Source organism: Chiloscyllium plagiosum, unplaced genomic scaffold (genome assembly GCF_037043375.1).
Source record: "Chiloscyllium plagiosum isolate Xiang-an unplaced genomic scaffold, Cpla_swu_hap1 HiC_scaffold_47, whole genome shotgun sequence".
In the NCBI taxonomy this organism is placed as follows: domain Eukaryota; kingdom Metazoa; phylum Chordata; class Chondrichthyes; order Orectolobiformes; family Hemiscylliidae; genus Chiloscyllium; species Chiloscyllium plagiosum.
The window spans coordinates 23,819,096-23,842,267 of NW_028270185.1; the positions used below are offsets into that span (position 1 = coordinate 23,819,096).

Sequence of the window (23,172 nt, forward strand, 5' to 3'; positions counted from 1 at the left end):
TGTGCTGATAAACAGCATTTCCTTACTACTTCAGTTGATCACTGAAATATTGCCCCTTGCTCTTATCGTCACCCTTTTAGTTTCTGTCTGTGTTTTAGTGTCTTGGATTCGATATTCCGTCCCGTCCCTGTGCAACAAATGATCCCATTCTCTCTGGAAGTCAGTAATCCTGTAGCTGCCATTTAATTCCTGTGTCATTACTTGAATCCTAATTGTAACACACAGTTTAAAAATAACAACAGTTTGGATTGTGCGTCATTCACTCGTTATGAATCTAAGCTTTGCTACAATTCATTCCTTTTCTCCATCTCCCACCCCCCTCACAAGTCACTGTGTCTATTTGTCTTCTCTCTTTCATAGTCGGACTCTCTCTCTCTCTCTCTCTCTTTCTGTTTCTCTCAGTGCTGACGTCCTGTCTGTCTGTCTTTCTCTCTCTCTCGTGTCACTCTCCTCTTTCCCTTCACTTTGTGCTCTTCTCCCCCCTTGCAATTTTTCCTTCTACACACTTCCAACAATTATTTATTTACTTGTGGATCTGGCTGCAAATGCGAATCCTGATCCTCATGGCTCCTATTCTCAACTCCCTGCTTCACTCTTCTTCAAGGTTTTCTGAGCAGTTCAGTGGGACGATGTGAAGGTGGCATTGTACACTGACAGTGGTCTGTAGTAACACTCCCATTTACACTCCCTCCCTCCCCCGCTCATCCATAGTCCCTGCTTGGTGAGCTATCCTTGGCTTGTTACTAGGTTATGGGCAGCCACGACTGTAACCTTCAGAGATCACAGGCGTAGGGCAGTACAGTCTGTTCTTTGTCTTACTTGGCTGTTTACAGCATTAGTTGGGAAGCCGCTGTTATTCTCTAATGTACAGCTTGTTAGCAAAGCCTTTTTTTTGCTTTCTGGCAGCTGTACTCATGCATTCCTTTGGCTCTGAGCTCTGTGAAGAGATCTATCCATCGAGTGAAAATTCCCTTCCCTTCCTCTGACAGAAATGACACTCAATACCTCTATTTTCGCAAAGGAAAATAAATAATTTTGTTGCTTTGACTATATACCAGTAAAGTCTGAACAATGTTGAAAAACTCGCCACTCGATTCAGGCTGCAGTGAGGCCTAACTTTAAACTCCTTGCTACTCATGTCTTCCTTCCTCTGTTTACGCAACTTTTGATTTACTTTACCTTTTAGAAAAATATTTTAACTCATTACCTTGCTTTCTCCTTTTTGAAAAAGAAGACTTTCACTTGTTTCTAACTTCCTTTCTTAGCTGCTCTCCTTCACCCCTCTACCAACTCCAGCCTTTTCGACAAGCAAACTCAGCGCTTCTCTCCTAACTACTGGGACACTGCCCTTTTCACACAACCCAGGTAAAGAACAGCGTATAAAACCAGTGCTGGAAGCTGATATAACTGACCAGAGTGTTACTGTAACCCACTCTGAGGTAAGGGCTCAAAGCAATTTAACACATGGTCGCTTGCAATTGTTTTGATCAGTGGGAGGAAATAGTTTATAAATCCTCATGGGCCCCTCGAAATAAAAGACAGGTTGTGTTAAAGTACTGAATATTTTCAAACTGTTCAACCTTTGGATGCTGAATTGTTATGACTTATAGATGCCAAATATCAGATCATTTTACTTCTGATCTCAGTGGGATTTGTCAGTTAACGCCTGTGTAACATGATTAATACCTAAGAGATGTTATGACAAGGCTGGTTTTCTCATTGTGAGCAACGCTGTCCTGGTGTAGCCTATTACTGGTAAACTCTCCATCCAGACTGTTGCTGGTCAGAGGTATTGTATGCAGGCATCCCCTGCTTTACATAATTTCGCTTTTACGAAAGATTAACACTAGTATCTGTTTTTGTGAATCCAAAGAGGCTTTTCGTTTTTACCAAAAATGGCAGCACGTTTTCCCATCTAAATCATGCACCTTTGCTTTATGCCATTTTCAGCTTCCGAAAGGTTTCCTAGGAATGCTTTCCTTTGGAACAGCGATAGCTACCTGCACATGGCTAAACCAAGTTTGCATGTCGCCATCTGTAGGTTTGCTGCCAGCACCACCACTAAGTGTTAGAAGCTGCAGGATATGCTTGGTTTGGTATAATACGTCCTGGTCTAACTATATGAGTCTCTTGTATATAGTTTGCTGCATGCTGGGGATCAGTTCAGGCTAACATTTATATGGTAGACACTGTTAAAGAGATGGCAAATGGAACTTTCCAGGCTCCAGTTGAAAGACCAGCTTTGATATTTGCTCCATACAAGCATTTGGTAATAAAGAGATCAGATGTGGACATTGTGCTGGTTTTGAAGGAATGTCAGTGTTCTGATGGTGTGTGAGCTGCTGAATGTTACAGCTCCTGTTATGTTCTATGTGGATGAATGGATGAATAATGAATGATTTTATTGTCACATGTATCTTACAGTGAGAAAAACAATAAAATACAGTGAGAAGCTTTTCCATGTTGCCATGATCCAGTGGCATTTTGAACAGTTTAAGAATAAGAAGAAAAAAATAGAAAGATATAGCTTAAAGAGAGTGTATCAGTCCTGAGCCAGAGCATCATCAACGACATCTGCACCGCTATCCCAACCCCACTGCTTCGCCAACATCTATGCCAGACCCAGCCAATATCAAAGTCGCCACTCTTCAGGTACCATCTTTCACCTCTGTGCTGATTCTCCACTGCCACCACCTCTCTGCCATCTGCGTCGAACCAACCTACGTCGCTTCTCTCACTGTCATGTACCCCAGTGGGCACACTACCAGATGTGTCTCCACATTGCCACTGTGGTGGCAGTACTACTACATTAGGAATAAAGTGAGAGATATTGCATTGTATCTGATGGAATGCCTTGCACCCAATCTTGTGTGTGGGAGCCCTCTACAGTGGCAACATTACAATGCCAACTCAGGATGACAGAGCCAGAGAAATGGCTGGAGAAATAAACATTTCTTTTTATTTCTCACTTCTCTTTCCCCCTCTGCCTTGCATTCCATCTTGCTCAATTCATGAAGGCGTTTGTCCTCACTGTTATTAGTCACGTCTCATAGCTACCTGTTTGTGGGTTTGAATCCCAGTGCAGAGCCTTAAGCAACAGATCCAGGCCGGCAGCTCCAGTGTGACCTCTCAAAGTCCTTTTCTAAAGTCGGATGACTTTACTCTCACGGACCTGGACTCTGGCTGAGCAACCACAAAAAAAAGGGAAAGCTGTGGCCAAGGTGATTTTGCACCAGACCTCTGTCATCATCTAGATCCACTGCAAAACAATGGCAGATTAAAAATGTAATTGGCTATAACTTATTTTAGAATGTGATGAAACTGTAAAAGGCCCCATGTGCATTCACATATTGCTTTCCTGAATCTCTCTCTGTCTCCCCCTGGGTTCCCAGTTCCTCCTGCATTAGCCACTATCCTCTGTGATGTGGACATATTTGGCAATTCCACCATTGACACCTTCTGGGTGAAACTGGGGTATGACAGGTGTCATCCAGCTTTACCATTCAGGATTGCTGAGGACTTTGTCCAAAAGGCAAGTGGGGATAACCCTGACAATGCCATGCAGGCAGTGGGATGAAGTATTGGCCCAATGACAGACATTTGCATCTGGACCCTATGCATGACACAGGGGGCTCACCAGAGGAATTTTGAAGTTGAATTCCTGATTGATGCTTTTAGCTACATCTGCCAGGGCTGCCACAGCTCTTTGGGAGATTCCAGGTTTCCACTGCCTTTGTGTGAAGACATCATTCCTGAATAACCTCGCTGCATAGTTGCAGTTCTACCCTCTTAATTTGGACTTTATCGATTCTATTTAATTGGAGAAAATGTCCATAGAAACCAAATATAACTGCACCTAACCTGAGATCTTATGGCCTGTGCATTGTAGGGCCTGGAAAGAAATGGATTCATTGTTGTAATTTTCAAAAACTCCATAGACTTTTGTCCTGTCCCAGAAGACTGGAAAACCATAGATTTATAGTAAGAAAGGAGAGAGAAAAAACAGGCCTGTCAGCCATTGGGAAAATTCTAGGATCCGTTAGTGAAAGAAAAATCATGTTTGATCAATTTATTAGAATTCTTTGAGCATGTGATAAACATGGTGGATAAGGGAGAAGTAGCAAATGTAGTTTACATGAATCTCAAAAAGCCATTTGACATGGTGCTACATAAAATGTAACTGCACAACATAAAAAGCTGTGTCAGAGGTGATCTATTCATGTGAATCGGGCAATGAATTGGGATAAAGAGATCAGTTTCAAGCAGCCAAGCTGAACCAAGTGGAGTGTTATAGGAATCAGTGTGGGGTCCTCAACTATCTACAACTGATATAAATGACTAGGGAATGAAGGAACCAATTGTATTGAAGCCAAATTTAGTGATGACATGACAAATCGATAAGAAACTAAATTATGAGGAGGATAGATGCATAAGATGGGTTAAGTGAATAGGTACAAAATTGACAGATGGAGTATAAGATAGGAAAATGTGAGGCCGTCCACTTTGACAGGAAGAATGGAAAAAGAGAATATTATCTAAATGAGGGGAGATGACAGAACACTACACAGTCTCGGTGTCTTTGCTGAAGAAACACAAAACAGTGAGACTGCAGACCCAGTAAATAATTAGGAAGACAAAAGCATTGTTGGTCTTTATGGCAAGGTGGATGGAGTTCATAGAATTACAATGAGCTTTATTGTCACACGCACTGGGATAAGTACAGTGAAAAGTTTACAAGTCGCCATTTACAGTGCCATCTTAAGTATCATGGTACCTAGGTACAGATTCTTAAGTACAAATTCTTAAGGGAAAAATGTTAGAAAAAATAAAGAATAAAAAGTCCAGCAATAAACTAGAAAAATAAAAAAAAAAGAGTTAACAACATCAGTCCTTTCAACCCACCTCGTGACGTGAGGTCTGAGTCCACGCTGAGGTGGGGCGTCTGAGTCCATGCTGATATGGGAAGTCTGAGTCCGCGCTGAGGCCGGTAATCCGAGTCCGCGCTGAGGCGGGGAGTCCGAGTCCATGCTAAGATAGGGAGCTTGAGTTCGTGCTGACGTGAGATGTCTGAGTCCACGCTGAGGCCAGGAGTCTGAGTCCGCGCTGAGGCGCACTGAGGCAGGGATTCCGGGCCACGTTAAGGTGGGGAGTCTGAGTCCGCACTGAGGCCGAGGGTCTGAGACCGCACTGAGGCTGGGAGCCCTGCGTTTGCGCTGAGGTGGGGAGTCTGAGTCCGCACTGAGGTGGGGAGTCCCGATTCCACGCTGAGGCGGGGAGTCCGAGTCTGCGCTGAGGTGGGGAGTCCCGAGTCCGCGCTGAGGTGGGGAGTCCGAGTCTGTGCTGAGGTGGGGAGGCCAGGTTTGCGCTGAGCTTGGGGTGTCCAAATCCTCGCTGAGGTGGGAGTCCCGAATCCGTGCTGAGGCGGGGCGTCCGGGCCAGCGCTGAGGCGGGGAGTCTGAGTCCGCGCTGAGTTGGGGAGTCCTGGGTCCTCGCTGGGTTGGGGAGTCCGAGTCCTCGCTGAGGCGGGGAGTCCGAGTCCTCGCTGAGGCGGGGAGTCCGAGTCCGTGCTGAGGCGGGGAGTCCGAGTCCTCGCTGAGGCGGGGAGTCCGAGTCCTCGCTGGGTTGGGGAGTCCGAGTCCTCGCTGGGTTGGGGAGTCCGAGTCCTCGCTGGGTTGGGGAGTCCGAGTCCTCGCTGGGTTGGGGAGTCCGAGTCCTCGCTGAGGCGGGGAGTCCGAGTCCTCGCTGGGTTGGGGAGTCCGAGTCCTCGCTGAGGCGGAGAGTCCGAGTCCTCGCTGAGGCGGGGAGTCCGAGTCCTCGCTGAGGCGGGGAGTCCGAGTCCGTGCTGAGGCGGGGAGTCCGAGTCCTCGCTGAGGCGGGGAGTCCGAGTCCTCGCTGAGGCGGGGAGTCCGAGTCCTCGCTGGGTTGGGGAGTCCGAGTCCTCGCTGGGTTGGGGAGTCCGAGTCCTCGCTGGGTTGGGGAGTCCGAGTCCTCGCTGGGTTGGGGAGTCCGAGTCCTCGCTGAGGCGGGGAGTCCGAGTCCTCGCTGAGGCGGGGAGTCCGAGTCCTCGCTGGGTTGGGGAGTCCGAGTCCTCGCTGAGGCGGGGAGTCCGAGTCCTCGCTGGGTTGGGGAGTCCGAGTCCTCGCTGAGGCGGGGAGTCCGAGTCCTCGCTGAGGCGGGGAGTCCGAGTCCTCGCTGAGGCGGGGAGTCCGAGTCCTCGCTGAGGCGGGGAGTCCGAGTCCTCGCTGGGTTGGGGAGTCCGAGTCCTCGCTGGGTTGGGGAGTCCGAGTCCTCGCTGGGTTGGGGAGTCCGAGTCCTCGCTGGGTTGGGGAGTCCGAGTCCTCGCTGAGGCGGGGAGTCCGAGTCCTCGCTGGGTTGGGGAGTCCGAGTCCTCGCTGAGGCGGGGAGTCCGAGTCCTCGCTGAGGCGGGGAGTCCGAGTCCTCGCTGGGTTGGGGAGTCCGAGTCCTCGCTGGGTTGGGGAGTCCGAGTCCTCGCTGGGTTGGGGAGTCCGAGTCCTCGCTGAGGCGGGGAGTCCGAGTCCTCGCTGAGGCGGAGAGTCCGAGTCCTCGCTGAGGCGGGGAGTCCGAGTCCTCGCTGAGGCGGGGAGTCCGAGTCCTCGCTGAGGCGGGGAGTCCGAGTCCTCGCTGAGGCGGAGAGTCCGAGTCCTCGCTGAGGCGGGGAGTCCGAGTCCTCGCTGAGGCGGAGAGTCCGAGTCCTCGCTGAGGCGGGGAGTCCGAGTCCTCGCTGAGGCGGGGAGTCCGAGTCCTCGCTGAGGCGGGCTGTCCGAGTCTGCGCTGAGGTGGGGAGTCCAAGTCCTCGCTGAGGCGGTGAGTCCCGAGTCCTCGCTGAGGCGGTGAGTCCCGAGTCCTCGCTGAGGCGGTGAGTCCCGAGTCCTCGCTGAGGCGGGGAGTCCGAGTCCTCGCTGAGGCGGGGAGTCCGAGTCCTCGCTGAGGCGGGCTGTCCGAGTCTGCGCTGAGGTGGGGAGTCCAAGTCCTCGCTGAGGCGGGGAGTCCGAGTCCTCGCTGAGGCGGAGAGTCCGAGTCCTCGCTGAGGCGGGGAGTCCGAGTCCTCGCTGAGGCGGGGAGTCCGAGTCCTCGCTGAGGCGGGGAGTCCGAGTCCTCGCTGAGGCGGGGAGTCCGAGTCCTCGCTGAGGCGGGGAGTCCGAGTCCTCGCTGAGGCGGGGAGTCCGAGTCCTCGCTGGGTTGGGGAGTCCGAGTCCTCGCTGGGTTGGGGAGTCCGAGTCCTCGCTGGGTTGGGGAGTCCGAGTCCTCGCTGAGGCGGGGAGTCCGAGTCCTCGCTGGGTTGGGGAGTCCGAGTCCTCGCTGAGGCGGGGAGTCCGAGTCCTCGCTGGGTTGGGGAGTCCGAGTCCTCGCTGAGGCGGGCTGTCCGAGTCCTCGCTGAGGCGGGGAGTCCGAGTCCTCGCTGAGGCGGGGAGTCCAAGTCCTCGCTGGGTTGGGGAGTCCGAGTCCTCGCTGGGTTGGGGAGTCCGAGTCCTCGCTGAGGCGGGCTGTCCGAGTCCTCGCTGAGGCGGGGAGTCCGAGTCCTCGCTGAGGCGGAGAGTCCGAGTCCTCGCTGAGGCGGGGAGTCCGAGTCCTCGCTGAGGCGGGGAGTCCGAGTCCGCGCTGAGGCGGGGAGTCCGAGTCCGCGCTGAGGCGGGGAGTCCGAGTCCGCGCTGAGGCGGGGAGTCCTGAGTCCTTGCTGAGGCGGGGAGGCCTGAGTCCATGCTGAGGTGGGGAGTCACAAGTTTGCACTGAGATGGGGAGTCCGTGCTGGTTTTCACCCTGGACATGGCCGATGCCACCTGAGGATGGATGGAAAAACAAAGAAAAACAAAGGCGGTAGGAAAGAGAGAAGAAAGAAGAGGAATGGACGGTCTCTAGTTCAGGAGTCCTACTCTGCCACCATCTTGGAAGAGGAATATTAGCAAAGTCTTGGGCCAACCGGCCAGAGCATTGATGAGAACACATCTGGAGTACTGTGCAGATTGGCTAGTTTGTAAGATGCGCTGTCATTCCAAGCAGAGAAGGTTCATGAGGCTGATTGTGGGATGAGGGATTGTCATTTGAGGAAGCCTTGGGCCTCTGTTCATTAGAGTTTAGTTGCTTTACCTTATGAGGGAATCTAGAAATTAGGTTAAAATCAGGGATCTCCCAGTGAAGGTGGAGGAATTTCTTCCCTCAGGAGTCCATTAGTATTTGGAATGCACTCCTGAAGTGAGCAAGGAGACTGGGGTATTGAATACATTCAGGGCTGTATTTGACAGATTTTTGATTGCAAAAGATTCATGGAGCAGGCATGAAAGTGGAGTTAAGGCTGCATCAAATGGATTACAATCCTATCAGATTGCAGAACAGCCTTGTAGGGCTGAATGGCCTGTTCCTATTCCAATTTCTGATGTTCCTATATTCTCATGTGCGTGTAATCATCTCACAGACTTCAATTAGGTCCTCCTTTAATCTTCTTGAGGGAATACAACTGGAGTTGACAGACGCTGGCATTATAAATTAGGCAAGCTATCCATCTCAATCATTAACTGTTGGCAATGACCTTTAAAGTGGAACCAATGGTGGACATGTTCAGAGGTCAACTAGTCACTACAGAAGCCAACTAGAGAAAACTTCAAAAAGTGGGGGAAGGGAGACAGATTGGGATGAGGGAGGAGAAATGAGCTCTCGAATTCTTAAACGAACTCCGTAGGCTGAATGGTCTCCTTCTGTGGCATAATGACTATAACATTACAATGAGTCCTGACTGAGTGTTATTGCAGGTTGAATAATGTGTGTTTCCTCTTCTAGTTCTGCCAGACACACCAGACAATGTGACAGTGACCTTCACAAGCTCCCGTGCTCTTGGAGTCTCATGGGATGCTGGCTTCAGTGGCTTTATTCCATTTACCTCCTGTACTGTCCAGGTAAGCTCTCCTATCCCTGAGTGAGCAAGTTATGGATTAAAGGCACAGCAGCTTGTGGTTAGTCTAGGCTGACACTTTGCAGTACTGAGTGAATACTGTGTAGCAGTAAAACTGGGATGTGGTACCCTCTTTCGACTAAATGAAAAAAAAATTGTGGCAAGGTTTAGCAATGAGCAGGGGATAGTTTTTAAGCCTCAACTAATCTCGGTCAAACCGGTTAGCTGTCCATTTTCATTAATGCTCTGTGTGTGGTGTAAAGCCAGTTGAAATGGTGTGAAATGCTATATAAATGCAAATGGGACAATATGCTAGAGGGCGTATTAAATAATTACAAAGACAGTGTGTTAAATTGAAGAATGAAGCAAGAGAAATCAGGCTTTCATACAAGTTGCAGAAAATGAGAAAAATGCTAGCGATCAAGGAAAAGTTCTCTCGGAAATGGATGGGGCCGTGGGGTTTGCCTTCACTGTTTGCAGCATTTGTTTGACTTTTTTTTCTAAAGCTATTACCTCCCTGGGCTGCCATTGGGAGGCCAGGTTCCAACCGTCAGGGTTTGGAAAATGTGTAATAGCCCAGTAAAATGAGCCAAAGGCTCTCCCACGTCCTTGTGGTGAGAAGCCTGTCTGATCTGATTTCCAGTAAAGGGTCATGGTCAGTGAACTAGGCTTGTCATGGCTTCCTGGGATTTTAATCAGCCTACCTGCCTTCTTCCTACCCTTATACAGACCAAATTCTTCCCATTTACCTCTGCCTTGCTCTTGGGTAGAATTTGTACCATGAAGTTGGGAAATTTCCTCACTCGGTTCACTCACCTTGGGGAACATTGCCCCTGAAAGGCACGTTTTGTATTCCAGAGGGGAGTGCATGTGGGATACAGTGGTGCTGGATACAGAGCAGAGGTGGCCACAGAAGTTACCAAGTGCTGAGGCCAACTTTGTCCCATTAGATTCACTAAATATTAGATCCTCTAGACATCACACCTCACGGCCCCTCATCCCTGCAACCATGCCCATGTGTGCCAACAATGCCAACACATGACACCACCTCCCCTCCAACTACTACTGTTGGCCTCTCATGCAATTCATGCCTACTCACAGCCCGCTCATTACGTGTGGTTGGCTAAGAGTTCAACAGACGATGCACTTCAGAGTGGGATTTAGACATCCTGGCTGCATCCACCATTTTGCAACATTCATGGTGTATCCCCAATTACAAAAAAAACTGACCTCCCCCTCCATTTCTTTCTGTCTGTCTGTCTGTCTATTTTTGTCCCTCTCTCTGTCTCCTTCTCCCTCAGCTTCTTATCCTCGTTGTCTCTTTCTCTTTTGTTCATCTGCTGAAATACAAGTCCCAGGTTTTTGGTGAGTGAGAAGTTAACTTCAGTGACTAGAAACTCTTGATACATGCCAAGCACTGAGTAATGCTTTGAACTTTTTTCCACTGGTTTGATCATCGCTTCGGACTGAATAGAAGGTTGTTTAAGACTTTGCTTGGAGCTGGTTCTGTAACAGGAGATCTGTGCTGCATCATTCCAGGTCTTTACACACTCGAGTGCTGCAGATGACTAAAGTCTGAGCCAGTCAGAGTGAAAGCAAACTGCCCCTCACTGGGCAGTTCTTCAAACATCTCACCATTAAAAAGATTTTAATTCATCAACTGAAACCTTCATCGTGTGTGTGTCTGTGTGTGTGTGTGTGTCTGAGAAAGAGTGTGTGTGTGTGTATGTATGCGTGTCTGTGTGTATGTATGTGTCTGAGAGTGTGTGTGTGTGTGTCTGTATGTATGTGTGTATATATGAGTGTGTGTGTGACTGTATGTGTGTGTGTATGTATATATGTGTGTGTGTGAACCTTCGTGTAGAAAGGTATACTGTTCCTACTGTTTTTTTGGGCTGTGTGCATAATCTCTCCTCAATTTACCATGTTCACAGAACAGGAGGAAGAGTGGCTGCACCCCCAGCTGAGGGTGATGGGCTGGAGGCAGGAGAGGGGCCGACATGAGGCCAGTGCTGAATTGGAGAACTTCAGCTGAGTCACAGTGAATGTGACAAGAAAGGCAGAGAGACTAAAAATGGAGCATGGGGCCCAGAGTGGCGCAAGAAGTAGGGTGAGGAGGGTGGTGGGGTGCTGCTGGTCAGATGGCAGTACATACTGCAGACATGTCAGCAATTTAAAGAAGATTGAAGAGACAGTGGTGGGATCACAAAGTTTCCTGGGACATGGGCAGTCCAGGCTAGGCCAAACATTTATTGCTCATCTGTAATTCCTCCTTGAGTAGGTGGTGGTGAGCTGCCTTCTTGAACTGCTGGATGTCAGGGCAACCACAATGCTTTTGTGGAGGGAATTCCAGGATTTTGACCCAGTAACACTGAAGGACGAGTAATATATTTCCAAGTCAGGATAGTGTGTGGTTTTGACGGGAACTTGCAGCTAATGGTGTTCCCACATATCTGCTTGCCTTGCCCTTCTAGATGGTAATAATTGTCGGTTTGGAAGGTGCTGTCAGAGGACGTTTAAAGTTACTACTGTGCATTTGTAGGTCAGACACACTGCTTCTATTGTGTCTCTTTGGCAGAGGGGTTGAAATTAGAGGCAGGAGCTGAGGTGAAAATCAAGTAGGGTGCTTTGTTCTAGATGATGGAAACTAGTCCATTACAATTCTGTCTTGTGCCGAGTAGATGCTGGACACACTTCAGGGAGCCAGAAGGTGAATTACTTGTTGTAGAGATCCCAGCCTCTGACCTGCTACAAGTTCACTTAAGATTCTAATCAATGGTAACTGTCAGGATGTTAATAGTCAGGGGATTCAACAACTGCAATGTCATCGAATGTCAATGGGAGGTCACGAGATTCACTCTTGTTGGAGATGGTCATCACTTGTGTTTGGCATGCATGTTACTTGCCACATATCAACTCAAACCTAAGTGTTGTCCAGATCTTGTGACACATTGACACTGATTTCAGTATCTGAGGTATTACAAATGGTGCTGAACATTGCAGAATCGTTAGTGGAAGTCCCCACTTGAGAGCTCATGTCGAGTGAAGGTCATTAATGAAGCATCTGACGATTTTTGGGCCTAGGACACTACCCTGAGGAATTCCTGCAGAGGTGCCCTGGGGCTGAGATGACTGACCTCCAACAACTGCAACCATTTTCCTATGTCCCAGATGTGACTCCCTGATTCATATTGGCTGTTAGTTTGCTCAGACTTCTCAATGCCACACTTGGTGAGAGTGGCTCCCCTTGAATCACGGCATGGGTCAGGAGACTGGTTAAGAGAGGAGCATAGATGGACATTTCCATTACGCAGCAGACAACCTGCTGTCACATGGCTGAATTTGGAAGTTGAATCAAGTCTCACTGAAGTTAATGGTACGAGAGATGATGAGCCTTGGCAGAAAAAATAAGCTGATGCAGAAAAATCTCCTCTGGAACAAGGAGACTTGGAACTGTGACCTTTTGTGCTGTCACAGTGTACCAAATTACTTTTACATCTGATGTGATACTTCTGTGGGAATCACACACTGACCAATTTACACACAGCAAGGTGCCTCAACCACCAGAGAGATGAATGACCAGACAATTTGTTACAGTTTGAGGAATAAATATTGGCCAGAACACCAGGGTGATTTCCTGAACAGTTCTTCAAAGTTGTGCTATGGGATCTTTTAAATCTTCCCTTGTTTGACATATCATTCGAAACAAGGTATCTCTAAACTGCACTAAATCCCACTTGAGACCTTAATGGTAAGGTCCTGGGGAGTGTTGCCGAACAAAGAGGCCTTGGAGTACAGGTTCATAGTTCCTTGAAAGTGAAGTTGCAGGTAGACAGGGTGGTGAAGAAGGCTTTTGGTATGCTTTCTTTTATTGGTCAGTGCATTGAATATAGGAGTTGGGGGAGTAATGTTGCAGCTGAATAGGATCGGTTAGGCCACTTTTGGAATAATGCATGCAATTCTGGTCTCCCTGTTGTAGGAAAGTTGTTGTGAAATTTCAGCAACGACTTAAAGGATGTTTCCAGGGTTGGAGGATTTGAGCTAAAGGGAGTGGCTGAATAGGTTGAGGGTGTTTCCCTGGAGCGTCAGAGGCTGAGGGGTGACCTTATAGAGGTTTATAAAATCATGAGGCGCATGGATAGGGTAAATAGACAGGGTCTTTTCCCCAGAAAAGGGAAGTCCAAAACTAGAGGACTTAGGTTCAGGGTGAGAGGGGAAAGATATAAAAGGGACCTAAGGGGCAACCTTTTCATGCAGAGGGTGGTACGTGTATGGAATGAGCTGCCAGAGGGAGTGATGGCGGCTGGTACAAATATAACATTTAAAAGGCATCTGGATGGGTACAAGAATAGGAAGCATTTAGAGCAATATGAGCCAAATGCTGACAAATGGGACTAGGTTAATTTAGAATATTTGGTCAGCATTTGGATCAAAGGGTCTGTTTCTGTGCTGTATACCCCTATGACTCTCCAGGTTGTTCTGCTATAATGTGCGTTTTGCTAATGCAAATTCATTGTAACGCGATTGACGATTTGGGGACACGTTTTCTAAAGTGCTAACTTTTAACGCGTGTATTGGTTATAACATGATTTCAGCCCTACTAATTTAAATGGTGCTGCTATTACACAATTTTCTTATAAATGGGATTGCACGAGAATGGAACTACCATATTATAGCAGAACCAACTGTATTACTGTATGGGAGAATGTATTCAAATCCCTACAGTAAGGCCTGAATTAATGATCTTAGGGTGGTAAAGAAAACCAGGGCTTTTGCAGTGGGAACTGTTTAGGCTTAACTGACTGCAGTACAGTGTCAACCAGAACTAAGGGCCAAATATAGTCATTGCCAAAATATAGCAGCATTGGCAGTAATCCCCATAATGCAGTATTCCAGAGAGACTGATGAGTAGGTAGAATCAGTCTGTTATTCAAGGCTCTCGGCCAAACCCAATTGGCATTCACACCGCTGTAAACAATCCCAGTTAGTCTGGCAGGAACTTGGGACTCTCATTGGACAGTAAGAGTGAGAAAGAAGCTTTTGTCACAACAAAACCATGCCTGTAAATTGGATTATGATCAAATTGTAGTGATGTTGGATTAAGGAGGGACGGGTGGTGGACCTGAGCTTGTGTTGATCTTCCTTTCCACACTTCTCCCTGTTGTCAGCTAAGGCCCAATAGAGGCTTTTCCTATTATTCAGCAAATGGACTCTCAGGTATCTGACAGTCCATGGATTACATGGATTGGGACCTTAATACTGAAGGATGCAGAATAGGAAACTGGAAAAGCTGAGTGGTGCTTCGTTAATGGATGATAGTATTAGCACAATAGAGACGGATATCCTGTGATCAGGAAACGAGGATGTAGATGTGGTTTGGGTAAAGATGGGAAATGATTGAAGCCAGTTTCTGGAGAATAGCATACACATAGTATAAAGGAAGAAGTAAACAGACCTTGTCAGAAAGATATGCAATAATCAAGGAGGATTTTAATTTACACATAGACTAGAAAAGTCAGATTGGCAAAGTTAGCCCAAATAAGGATTTGTAGAATATTGTAGAATATGGTCTCTTAGAGTAGAAAGTTTGGATCTAACCAGGGGGCCAGATATGCTAGACTTAGTATTGTGCAATTACATATAATTAATTCATGATCTCTGTGAAGGTGCCGTTATGTAGCAGTGATTAAAATATGATTGGATCTTATTTTCACTTTTAGAGAGAGAAGAGTAGGTCAAAAACTAGTATTTTAAAATTAAACTTAATGGCAATTATGAGTCATGAAAATAGGGACAGTTAAACTGACATTTAAGAGGATATTTCACAATACAAAAAATATGGACTTCAATGTGAAAGAATCAAGAAAGATCCAACATCTGTGATTAACTTGAAAGACTAAAAATAGTATCAAACTTAACGAGATGGATTTTCTCCTAGGATCTTACGAAGTGACTAGTGAGATAGTTGATGAATTGTTTTTCATTTTGTAAAATGTCCTTGACCCAGGGAAGGTCTCATTATATTCGAAGATATAAAAAAGGGAAGGAAACAGAAAGCAGAAAGCAGGAAACTACAATTTGTGGTATAAGTAACTACCTATATGTAGGCTTAACATAGAACATAGAACAATACAGCACAGAACAGGCCCTTCGGCCCACGATGTTGTGCCGAACATTTGTCCTAGCTTAAGCACCTATCCATGTACCTATCCAATTGCCGCTTAAAGGTCACCAATGATTCTGACTCTGCCACTCCCACAGGCAGCACATTCCATGCCCCCACCACTCTCTGGGTAAAGAACCTACCCCTGACATCCCCCCTATACCTTCCACCCTTCACCTTAAATTTATGTCCCCTTGTAACACTCTGTTGTACACGGGGAAAAAGTCTCTGACTGTCTACTCTATCTATTCCCCTGATCATCTTATAAACCTCTATCAAGTCACCCCTCATCCTTCTCTGTCCCAATGAGGAAAAGCCTAGCACTCTCAACCTAGCCTCGTACGACCTATTCTCCATTCCAGGCAACATCCTGGTAAATCTCCTCTGCACCCTCTCCAAACCTTCTACATGTTTCCTAAAATGAGGCGACCAGAACTGCACACAGTACTCCAAATGTGGCCTTACCAAGGTCCTATACAGCTGCAACATCACCTCACGACTCTTGAATTCAAACCCTCTGCTAATGAACGCTAATACACCATAGGCCTTCTTACAAGCTCTATCCACCTGAGTGGCAACTTTCAAAGATCTATGAACATAGACCCCAAGATCCCTCTGCTCCTCCACCTTACTAAGAACCCGACCGTTAACCCTGTATTCCGCATTCTTATTTGTCCTTCCAAAATGGACAACCTCACACTTGACAGGGTTGAACTCCATCTGCCACTGCTCAGCCCATCTCTGCATCATATCGAAGTCCCTTTGCAGCCGACAACAGCCCTCCTCACTATCCACAACTCCACCAATCTTCGTATCATCTGCAAATTTACTGACCCACCCTTTGACTCCCTCTTCCAAGTCATTAATAAAAATTACAAACAGCAGAGGACCCAGAACTGATCCCTGCGAAACTCCACTTGTAACTGGGCTCCAGGCTGAATATCTACCATCTACCACCACTCTCTGACTTCGACCAGTTAGCCAGTTCTCTATCCAACTGGTCAAACTTCTCACTATCCCATGCCTCCTGACTTTCCGCATAAGCCTACCCTGGGGAACCTTATCAAATGCCTTACTAAAATCCATGTACACTACATCCACTGCTCTACCCTCATCCACATGCTTGGTCACCTCCTCAAAGAATTCAATAAGACTTGTAAGGCAAGACCTACCCCTCACAAATCTGTGCTGGCTGTCCCTAATCAAGCAGTGTCTTTCCAGATACTCATAAATCCTATCGCTCAGTACCCTTTTCATTACTTTGCCTACCACTGAAGTAAGACTAATTGGCCTGTAATTCCTGGGGTTATCCCTATTCCCTTTTTTGAACAGGGCTACAACATTCGCCACTCTCCAGTCCCCTGGAACCACCCCCCATTGACAGTGAAGACGAAAAGATCATTGCCAATGGTTCTGCAATTTCCTCTCTTGCTTCCCACATAATCCTAGGATATATCCCGTCAGGCCCGGAGGACTTGTCTATCCTCAAGTTTTTCAAAATGCCCAACACATCTTCCTTCCTAACAAGTATCTCCTCTAGCTTACCAGTCCATTTCATACTCTCCTCTTCAACAATACGGTCCCTCTCATTTGTAAATACTGAAGTACTCATTCAAGACCTCTCCTATCTCTTCCGACTCAATATACAGTCTCCCACTACTGTCCTTGATCGGACCTATCCTCGTTCTCGTCATTCTCATGTTTCTCACATATGCATTAAAGGCCTTGGGGTTATCCTTGATCCTACCCGCCAAAGATTTTTCATGCCCTCTCTTAGCTCTCCTAATCCCTTTCTTCAGCTCCCTCCTGGCTATCCTGTATCCCTCCAACGCTCTGTCTGAACCTTGTTTCCTCAACCTTATGTAAGCCTCCTTCTTCCTCCTTACAAGACATTCAACCTCCCTCGTCAACCAAGGTTCCTTCACACGACCATCTCTTTCCTGCCTGACAGGTACATGCATATCAAGGACCCGTCGTATCTGTTCCTTGAAAACGTTCCACATTTCCACGACACCTATGCTCCCAATTTATGCTCCTCAGATCCTGTCTTGCAGCATCGTATTTACCCTTCTCCCAATTGTAAAACCTGCCCTGTTGCATGTACCTATCTCTCTCCATAACCAAGGTGCAAGTCACAGAATTGTGGTCACCATCACCAAAATGCTCAACCACTAACAAGCCCATCACTTGTCCCGGTTCATTACCAAGTACCAAATCCAATATGGCCTCCCCTCTGGTCGGACAATCTACATACTGAGTTAGAAAAGCTTCCTGGACACTGCACAAACACCGCCTCGTCCAATCTACTTGATCTAAAGAGCTTCCAATCAATATTTGGGAAGTTGAAATCATCCATGACTACTACCCTGTGGCTTCTGCACCTTTCCAAAATCTGTTTCCCAATCTGTTTGTCCACATCTCTGCTGCTATTGGGGGGTCTATAGTAAACACCCAACAAGGTGACTGTTCCTTTCCTATTTCTGACTTCAGCCCATGCTACCTCCAAAGGCAGATCCCCCTCGAACTGCCTTTCTGCAGCCGTTATACCATTTCTAATTAGCAACCCCACCCTCACTCCTTTTTTACTACCCCCCCTAATCTTAGTGAAAATCTGTAACCAGGAACCTCCAACAACCATTCCTGACCCTCTTCTACTCTCATTTCCATGATGGCCACAACATCATAGTCCCAAGTACCGATCCACGCCTTAAGTTCACCCACCTTATTTCTGATACTCCTTGTGTTGATGCATACACACTTGAGCCCATCTCTGTGTCTGCAACTATTCCCTGTCAGTATTACCTTCTCCACAGCCTCCCTACATTCTTAGACATCCTGAAAAACAGCTAACCTATTTGCTGGACTACAAGTCCGGATCCCATCCCCCTGCCAAATTAGTTTAACCCCCCCCCCCCCCGAAGAGTGCTAGCAAACCTATCTCCCAGGATATTGGTGCCCTTTTGGTTCAGGTGCAACCTGTCCTGCTAGTACAGGTCCCACCTTCCCCAGAATGCAGTCCAATTGTCCAAATACCTGAAACCCTCCCTCCTACACCATCCTTGCAGCCACGTGTTCAACTGCACTCTCTCCCTATTCCTTGCCTCACTGTCACGTGGCACCGGCAACAACCTAGTAGGCTTATATCTACTGGTGTTTTGAAGAGTATGAGATGATTTTATTGAAATACAAAAGATCCTGAGGGGTCTAGACAGGATAGACATGGAAAGGATGTTTCCTCTTGTGGGAAAATCTAAAACTCAGAGGGGGGGGCTTACTCTTTAAAAAAAAAATAAAGCTTTACCCATTTAAAACACAGACAAAGTGACTTCTTTCCTCTCTCAGAGAATTGTAAATCTTTGGAACGTTGTACTGCAAAAGGTGGTGGAAACAGAGACTTTGAACAATTTCAAGACACAGCTAGATAGATGATTCCTTAGCAAGGCAGTGAAAGGTGATCAGGGATGCAAGGATATGGAGTTGAGGCTACATGCAGATCAAAGGTGTAATTGAATGATGGAGAAGGGGCCAAGGGCCTACTCCTGACTGGCATGTGTAGCTCTGTAACGGATAAAACATTGACTACTTTTTGGATTTTTATCTTTGCCATGCTGACGAGAGCTATGGCTCACTCCTAGGAATTGGGAAGTTGTTGATTCAAGTTGCTCTTAGAGACTGGACATGCAGGCTCACCTGTACACTGCAGTGCTGTGATCATCCTAAACTGGTAGTGATGCTGTCAATTGGATGAGACATGGTGCTGTGGGATGGGGGTTGTGGTTTTCTAGGTAAATGTTTCTTCCTGAAACAACATCCCAACAGATTCATCTGTCATTATTACCTTGTAAATCCTTGGAGTTTGTTGTGCACGCATTGGCTATTGTTTCATATATTGTGACAATGGCTACACTTGAAAAAATATTTCATTTGTTGTAAAAGGGGTTGTGGTTTCCAGAGGATAAGAAGAATATTGTAAGCAACATTGTGTTTTTAAAATTCTCGTCCACATTTTCAAATCTCACCACGGTCTTTTCTCTCCTTGTCTCGATAATCACCCCTATCCTCATAACCATCCAAAATATCTATGTTCCTTTAATTCTGATCTTTTGTGCATGCATAATATGAATAGTACCACTCCTGTTGGCCATTCAGTCAGCTGTTTGGGCCCTTCCCTTCCTCCACTCCTTTGTCTCTCTACTTCACTTCAATCTTCTAAAATGTTTCTTAAAACCTACTTTTTAAACTGAATATTTGGTCATCTCATGATTCAGTGTCATATTCAGAATCATACAGCACATAAACAGACCCTTCGGTCCAATCAGGCATTCCAACCATAATCCCAAACTAAAGCAATCTCCCCCGCCTGAACTTGGCCCACATCCCTCCAAACATTTCATATTCATGTACTTATCTAAATATCTTTTAAACGTTGTAACTGGACCTGTATCCATCACTTCCTTTGGAAGTCATTCCACACACGAACCACTTGCTGTGTTAAAAACAAAGTTGCCCCTCATGTCTTTTAAAATCATTTTTGTGCTCACCTTAAAAAATGCTCCCTTGTCTTGAAATCCCTCACCCTAGGGAAAATATACCTGCCATACACCTTATCTGTATATCTCATGATTTTATAAGGTCACCCCTCAAGCTGTTACACGCCAACAGACAAAGTCGTAGCTTACCAGCCTGTCAACCACCACACCCACCCATTCCATTCCCTGCAACATTCTGGTAAACCTCTTCTGAACCCTTTCCATCTTAATAATATCCTTCCTATAAAATGGGCAACCAGAACTGCACACAGTACTCCAGAAGAGGCCTCACCAATGTTCTATACAACTTCAACTTAAAATGCTAACTCCCTACTCAAAGGATTGAGCAATGAAGACAAGTGTGCTAAATACCTTCTTAACCACCCTGTCTATATGTGATGCAAACTTCAAAGAATTATGCATCTGAACCATAGGTCTTTCTCTCTTCTACAACATTACCCAAAGCCCTCAATGAAGCTGGGAAAATCCAACACAAAGCCAGTAAGTATTGACAACAAACAATAATCTGTATTTATATAGCACCTTTAATTTAGTGAAATGCCTCAAGGCATCACAAATCAAGGCCTCCCCATTCAGTGTTTGCTAAAACTGACAGCTTGAATAGTGGCTGATTAGGCAGCCACTGGAGTCGGAAGCCTCCATGTCCCATTGATATCAAAAGATGGTGATCGCAATTGAACCCAATCCAGATCCCTTGAACTACTAACATTAATTTTGTTCCTTGTGACAATTTTTGTGCTGTCCAGCAAGGGCTGTCACAATATTAAGATGCCCTTGCAATCCCCAAACAAGCTCAGTAGGCTTTCACTTTAGCCAGTGGTGTTGAATAGGCCTGCAGAATTGGTAGCCCGCTTGCCATTTTTAATTGGAGGGCAAGCTCCACTGAGCCCATTTTAATTCCAGATTTTTATTGAATTCAAGTTTCACCATTTTGCGTGGTGGGATTTAGACCCACGTCCTCAAGCATTGGCCTGGGATTCATAGAATCATACAATACATCAGCTCATCAAGTCTGCACAGAACTGTTTCAAATCTCGAGAGTCCCACTTTCCAGCACACAGGCCTGAACTTTCAATGTTATGACATTTTAAGAGCTCACCCAAGTACTTTTTAAAAGGTGGAAGGTTTAGGGTCTTAAGTACCTTCCTCATCTGTCTATTCCAGACCCACCACACTCTGGGTGAAAAGATTTTCCGCAAATCTCCTCTAAACTTCAAGTCGTTCATCTTAGAATTATGCTCTCTTGTAATTGACCCTTCAACTAAGGGGGAGCCACTTCCTATCCACTCTGCCCATGCCCTTCACAATATTACGCACCTCATTCAGGTCCCCTCTCAGCCTTCTCTGCTCTAAAGAGAATAGCCTGAGCTTATCCAGACCCACTGCTCCATCCACTGGAATGATAGTCCAGTGACATTAACCAATGCCTCAACCTTCAAACAGTTTCTTGACTGAAGGTTGGCTAACGTGGTGCCACTATTTAAGAAAGGTGGTAAGGAAACGGCAGGGAACTATAGACCAGTGAGCCTGACATCCGTGGTGGACAAGTTGTTGGAGGGAATCCTGAGGGACACGATTTACATGTATTTAGAAAGGCAAGGACTGATTATGGTTAGTCAACATGGCTTTTTGCTTTGGAAATCATGTCTCACAAAATTGATTGAGTTTTTTGAAGAAGTAATGAAGAGGATTGATGTGGGCAGAGCAGTGGATGTGATCTATATGGGCTTCAGTAAGGCATTCAACAAGGTTCCTCATGGTAGACTAGCTAGCAAGATTAGATCACACCGAATAGAGGGAGACTTGGGCATTTGAATACAGAACTGGCTCAAAAAACAGAGGGTGGTGATGGAGTGTTGTTTTTCAGACTGAAGGCCTGTGACCAGTCGTGTGCCACAAGGATCAGTGCTGGGTCCACTGCTTTTCATTATTTATATAAATGATTTGAGTGTGAACATAGGAGGTATGGTTAGCACCTTTGCAGATGACACCAAAATTGGAGGTGCAGTGGACAGAGTACAGAGTACAACAGAGCCTCAAAATACATTGGGACCTTGATCTGATGGGTTGAAGAGTAGAGGGTGAGTCAGATAGAGTTTAATTTAGATAAAGTCGAGGTGCTGCATTTTGGAAAGACCTTAATGCTAAGGTCCTGGGGAGTGTGACTGAACAAAGTGACCTTGGAGTGCAGGTTCATAGTTCCTTGAAAGTAAAATCCCAGGTAGGTAAGATAGTGAAGAAGGCGTTTGGTATGCTTCCCTTCATTGGTCAGTGTATTGAGTATTGGAGTTGGGAGGTCATGTTGCAGCTATTCAGGACATTGGTTAGGCAATTTTGGAATATTGCATGCAATTTTGGTCTCCTTGCTATAGGAAAGATGTTGTGAAGCTTGAAAGAGTTCAGAAAAGATGTACAAGGATGTTTCCAGGGTTGGAGGGTTTGAGCTCTAGGGAAAGGCTGAATAGATGGGTGGCACGGTGGCACAGTGGTTAGCACTGCTGCCTCACAGCGCCAGAGACCCGGGTTCAATTCCCGCCTCAGGCGACCAACTGTGTGGAGTTTGCACATTCTCCCCATGTCTGCGTGGGTTTCCTCCGGGTGCTCCGGTTTCCTCCCACAGTCCAAAGATGTGCAGGTCAGGTGAATTGGCCATGCTAAGTTGTCCGTAGTGTTAGGTAAGAGGTAAATGTAGGGGTATGGGTGGTTTGCGCTTCGGCGGGTCGGTGTGGACTTGTTGGGCCGAAGGGCCTGTTTCCACACTGTAAAGTAATCTAATCTAATCTAATCTAATCTTGAAATTAAGATTGGAGCTATTTTATCTGGAGTGGCAGAGGCTGAGGGGTGACCTTATAAAGGTTAATAAAATCATGAGGGACGTGGATAGGGTGAATAGACAAGGTCTTTTCCTAGGCATGTGGGAGTCCAAAACTAGAAGGCATTGAAGGTGAGAGGGGGAAGACATAAAAGGGACCCAAGAAGCAACTTTTTCACACAAAGAGTGGTGTGTGTATAGAATAAGCAGCCAGAGGAAGTGTTCGAGGCTGATACAACTACATCATTTAAAACACATCTGGATGGGGATATGAAATAGGAAGGGTTTAGAGGGATGTGAGCAAAATGCTGGCAAATGGGACTAGATTTATTTTGGATATTTGGTCGGCATGAACAAGTTTGACCGAAGGGCCTGTTTCCATGCTCTTTATCTCTATGACTCTGAATAATTTGCTTCCATTTAATCGGGTTATTTGGCTTTGGTGTTATGTTCCACCATAAGGGTGGAAGCTGTACCAGTTCAGAAATCCTCCAATACCGTAAGGGGCATGAATTGGGACATAGAGTGGAACATTTGTAAGTTCCTGGTCTCTGCACAGTGAGTTTTGCTGTGAAGTGCATGTTTTTGAATATCTGGAGAGACAGCAAAATCTAGTTCCGATGTGGTGTGTCAACAGTTGAACAGTCCGCTCAACTGCCTCTCCAGTGAGTCTAGCATCAGTGAATAGAACGTGAAAGAGGTAGCTGTCTCCTGGGCAATGCCTTACAGGAATAAGTTAATT

General features: G+C 46.5%; 1 protein-coding gene across 1 annotated transcript in view; it reads left to right on the top strand.

Moving 5' to 3' along the window:
* The window catches only part of axl (AXL receptor tyrosine kinase), a 218,986-nt gene that overhangs the window by 81,706 nt on the left and 114,108 nt on the right, over window positions 1-23,172 (top strand). The window contains exon 6 of the mRNA XM_087984064.1: window positions 8,794-8,909. Coding sequence (XP_087840190.1) covers window positions 8,794-8,909 — 116 coding nt within the window. The remainder of the gene's footprint in view (window positions 1-8,793; window positions 8,910-23,172) is intronic.